The following is a 5000-nucleotide window of genomic DNA, read 5'->3' as shown; positions in this document are numbered from 1 at the left end:
TCTTTTAAAGAAACCTAAAAAAGGAGGATACCGGAAAATATTCAAAGAACGAGTACCTAGGTAAGTAAAAATGAAAACTGGATCTACATATGGGTCCAGATTAATATAGAAATCTTATGAGGCTTACTATAGTACAACCTTCCAAACTGATAAACGGCAGTCAGTCACTAACAATTTTAGAAGTCTTGTAAACAGACGAAGGTAAGAACACACTCTCCGTTTACCAACGGTTTTTGTAGTACAAAACGGTTTTTGTTATTTCAAGTAAGTAGTGGATTCCTTCGTGAGCATTGTGCTGTCAAAGTGGCCCGTGATGTAGCAGTTTACAAGTTGTCAATGAATATGGGATTATGGAAAATGAATCGTAAATGGCATTGTCATAAATTAATTCATGGGTTAGGGGTCATTGGATTGCAAATTGCAGCCATCGAGGGACTGGGCGGCAAGAACGAAAAATTAATTTGGGAGGACCTGTACGTCAGTACAAGCTACGATTTTAGTCAGTGTGTGTCGTTTCCCATCACTAGCATTTCCCTGCCGTTTCTAACTCGCGTAACACAAAATGAAAGCTTTCTTTGTTAAACCCTGTATTTTGTCTAACGACACTCGAGCAAGCCTGCAAGTCTGTCAGTCCTTAATTTCAAAGAGCCCTGCTTTGGTAAAAGCAGGGTATTTCATCAATATGATTTGACGTTTTGTCTTATGATGCTTTGGAGGTTTGAGTCAGCGTTATATATTCTCCTTCTTCTTCTTAGTATTGTTATTCATAATGTGATCAGATTCTTTACAAACAAGAGTCTGCCAGATTGATTTACTGATTTTTTGCTATAGCTGTCGTTAACACATATTTGTTCATAGCACCAGAAAATTTTTTTCATATAAATAATTTGATCGGAAAAAATAAAAAATAAAAAATCAGGTTTAATAAAATAGCAAATAATTTGCAGAGAAAATGAAAAATTTTAATTCAAATACTAATATTGCTAAAATGACAGATATTAATGAAAGGCAATTTAATACAATATAAAATCTAATAAAATACAATTTCATCTGCCATATCTGTGCTTATGACCTATCAAGCAATTTTTTTTCCTTTCCGTTCATCCGCCTGGAAACCTAATGAACAGTGCAATGATTATAACATAACACCTTACACTGATTCGGTAATATTGATCAATCTTTTAGGGTACTTTATAAATCACTGAGGGCATTTACAACTTATTACTTTCGTTGAAAGGTTTATCAATAACGTATTACTTTTATTAAGCTCATTAATAACTCATTAAATTCATAAATACCAAATATGACCGTTACTCCTGTTGATTAATAACCCATTATGTTCAATGTTAACAGGGTACGTTCATTAACAGTATATCAAATTAATGAAATAAAAATGAGATTCACATAAAACAAGTAACTGTCATTACTAATAGACGAAGTGTTAATAACTGATAAAGTATATTAAAACACCAATCATCAGATTTACCTATTTAACGTAATTTTCGTACGAAACTGTTTGGCAAGCTTTCATTGTGTTTATTTGCGATTGTCAAAATTTGAGGTTAGAATGACCTTATGAGAGAGAGAGAGAGAGAGAGAGAGAGAGAGAGAGAGAGAGAGAGAGAGAGAGAGAGAGAGAGAGAGAGTATGTCTAATGGTTATCTATTTCCGTGGTAAAAAATGAAAACAAAGGCAACGTATAAGGAATATAGAAAAGTTATTGTGAAAATTCCAAAGAAAAAAGGATAATAAAATTAAAATTTAGGTGCTACATTTCCGCAATTTTTTATTTTATTTTATTTATTTTTAACACACACACACACACACACACACAATACACACACACACACACACACACATTATACGTTATTTATTATATATATAGCTATTTTCTATACACACACACACATATTTTATATATATATATATATATATATATATATTTCTAACTGTGGGGAAAAATTATACCAATGCCGAACTATTTTCATCTATTCTTCGTGAAAAACCTGTAGCACTTGTGCTTGAAGATTGTGAATGAATTTTGATCACTTGAAAGTTCTATTTTGTCATTTTAATAATCTTGTTCCAGACTTAATAGTAGATCCCTGTTCTTACTGCTGTCATTAATTCCTTAGACTTTTCAGACACTATTTGTATTATGAATGTCATCAAGATTTCGGAAATGTAATTAAAGGTCGCTCATGAGCTCCAGAGGCAGGTTGCACAATGTTCTAGAGACCGGACGCATTTTCCCGAGATGTAACCGAGTTGGGGACCTTTCCCTGAAAAAAGCGGGACGTCATATCTCAAAAACTAACCATAGAATTTTCTTGAAAATAATCTCATTATGTTTCCCACGCCCAAATTAATAATTTGTAGAAAATACACTAACTTAGCCTTAACCCAACCTAACCTAATCTAGGAGCATGGCAAAAAAACCTGGGCTGGTGCAGTACTAGCGTACATCTCAGGAATTTGCAGACCGGACACTTACACCCAAGCCCACACTCCACCCAAGTAAGGACCAAGGATAACTAAGGAGTGTCTGCTGATAACTCCCATCCCTAAGTTCACAGGGACAGTAAAGTGGTGTTGCCAGTGAAATCTATCAAGCCTTGAGCTGTCGAACTCTCTGGACCAAGATGGAATAAAATTTCTTATTCCAACTTGCTCAGAACCACCACCCCATGAAGCTTAGACGAAAGAGAATGAGTTACCACGACAACAAATCACGAGAATTTACATTAACTGTGTCCGTGTGACTGTCGTGATATTTATGGAATGTACTTGAATTATGAAAATGTTCACTTGCCATTTCACTTATTATTTGTTCTTTATAGCTATCGTCATGATTTTGAGAACATCAGTTCAAATGGCCTCCTTTTTCTTCCTTCTTGCAGAGTGCACTTCTTAGATGTCGGGACCGCTGCGCCACGGCGTGACTCTGGAACAGAATGCGACGTGACCACTCCGTCCTTTAGGATGTCACATGGAAGGACCGTCTCCTGGCCCCTCTGCTCCGGATTGACGGGTTTCGAAGGTATGAAAATAGTCTTCGTATACACATACACATACAAATATAAACAGAGTATCTGCTAGGGTCTAGATCTCCAAGCTGGCACAAGCTCAAGAAATGTACAAATGAAATCTCCTAACCGTGAATGATGCTGCACATTTCGACAGGCGGATCTTAATGGAGCTCAAGGAAAAGTAGGTCTAATGCAGACTATTGTAGCCAGCAGGCCAGGAGACAAAAGTAGCAGCTGAGAGATTTCTAATCTTTTATGACGAAAGAAAAATGTGATAATTCGGTGCAACTAGAGAGTTAACACAAAAAGTCAATCAAGAGCAGAGCCCGGATAATGGAAAGTCAATGATATGATAGAATCGAGGAGATAGAGGACCTGTTTTCAAGAACCAGTTGTCTAGGAACCGCTCTTACCACCCGCAATCTCCTGTTGAACTTAACCTTGATTCAGACCTTCAAATAGGGCTGATTCTTGAAGTCTGACTTGGCGTCACAAACCCAATGGTCATTGATGGTGGAAATGTAAAGTAATATTTTGTTAACATTTGCTCACAAAACTCAAGTTCAATTCATTTATATTTATGAAAAATGCAGTGCTTTCCTTTTATGGACAAAACGCCAGTGGACGGGCATCTTAGCGCCATTTTCTAGCCCAGGCCCGAAGGAAACAAGAATAAAGAAGGGAGGAAAACAGAAACAAGAAGAGAATTCCAAAGCACGACAATATAGATTGTATATGAAAAAACTGATAAAGACTAACACGGCTGAATGATGTAGTCTGAAAAAAGACCGGCTTACTCAGAACACTTAGAAACCTAAATTGCTATTTTTTCCTCATTTATATTTTTTTCTGCTTTCGAAACTGAGAGGGTATACTCCATAGCAAATGTGATGAATAAATTATGTGAATGAATAATATTGGTCAACTAAGTTAGTGATGATAATGGCAGTAATATATATATGTGTAGTCCCGATACAATAATGTACGGATTTAATGGGTATAATTATTTCCTTGAGAGATATTTATATATCATTAAGAGAACAAGAAGTCATGATGACTGGATGTTGCCTGGAGCAAAGCAATGCTGACGGAGCCAAAAGATCGAATGATTTGTCTTAAGATCTCGTTAGTGCTCTCTCTCTCTCTCTCTCTCTCTCTCTCTCTCTCTCTCTCTCTCTCTCTCTCAGTCGTGGAGCCAAAATGATGAGTTAAGAGTCTGCTGTATAAAATACTAAATATAACTACATTGTTTTTCTTTACATTTTTTCTTGGTGACTCCAAAAACGTCAATCGTACTGTACTGCTCAAAGTAATTTTTGCTTTAAAGAGAAATTGTGACTATAGTGGAGCGTAAGTACATTGAAGCAGATACCCTGTATCCTAAAATAAGCGAAAAGTAATGTTTTGAAGGTAGATACTCTCAGGAGAGAAGTATAATTAGTTTTCAGTTACTCGTAACACACACACACACACACACATATATGTATATATATATGAATATAAATAAATATATATACATGTACATGTACATATTTATATATATAAATAAATATATATACATGTATTATATATATATATATATATATAATATATATATATATATATATATATATATATATATATATATATATATATATATACATATATATTCATATATCTGAATATTTATATGTATGTATATATTTATATGTATATATATTTAATTAGTTTTCAGTTACTAATATATATATATATATATATATATATATATATATATATATATATATATATATATAAAGTGTATATATATAAATATAAATAAATATATATATACATGTACATGTACACATTTATATATATATATAAATAAATATATTACATGTATTTTATATATAAATATATATACACATATATATTCATATATCTAAATTTTTATATATATGTATATATTTGTATGTATACATATTATATACATACATACATACTTGTGTA

At 33.4% G+C, this 5000-nt stretch overlaps 2 protein-coding genes across 2 annotated transcripts in view; one reads left to right on the top strand and one right to left on the bottom strand.

Moving 5' to 3' along the window:
- LOC136832164 (uncharacterized) overlaps nt 1-5000 on the top strand; it is a 20150-nt gene that overhangs the window by 5430 nt on the left and 9720 nt on the right. The window contains exon 5 of the mRNA XM_067092890.1: nt 2901-3040. Coding sequence (XP_066948991.1) covers nt 2901-3040 — 140 coding nt within the window. The remainder of the gene's footprint in view (nt 1-2900; nt 3041-5000) is intronic.
- Nucleotides 1-5000, bottom strand: part of LOC136832162 (baculoviral IAP repeat-containing protein 7-like) — a 99847-nt gene that overhangs the window by 88371 nt on the left and 6476 nt on the right. The gene's annotated exons all lie outside the window — the stretch shown is intronic.

This window comes from Macrobrachium rosenbergii, chromosome 49, assembly GCF_040412425.1.
Source record: "Macrobrachium rosenbergii isolate ZJJX-2024 chromosome 49, ASM4041242v1, whole genome shotgun sequence".
Classification (NCBI taxonomy): domain Eukaryota; kingdom Metazoa; phylum Arthropoda; class Malacostraca; order Decapoda; family Palaemonidae; genus Macrobrachium; species Macrobrachium rosenbergii.
This window is presented reverse-complemented; position numbering and strand designations above follow the sequence as displayed.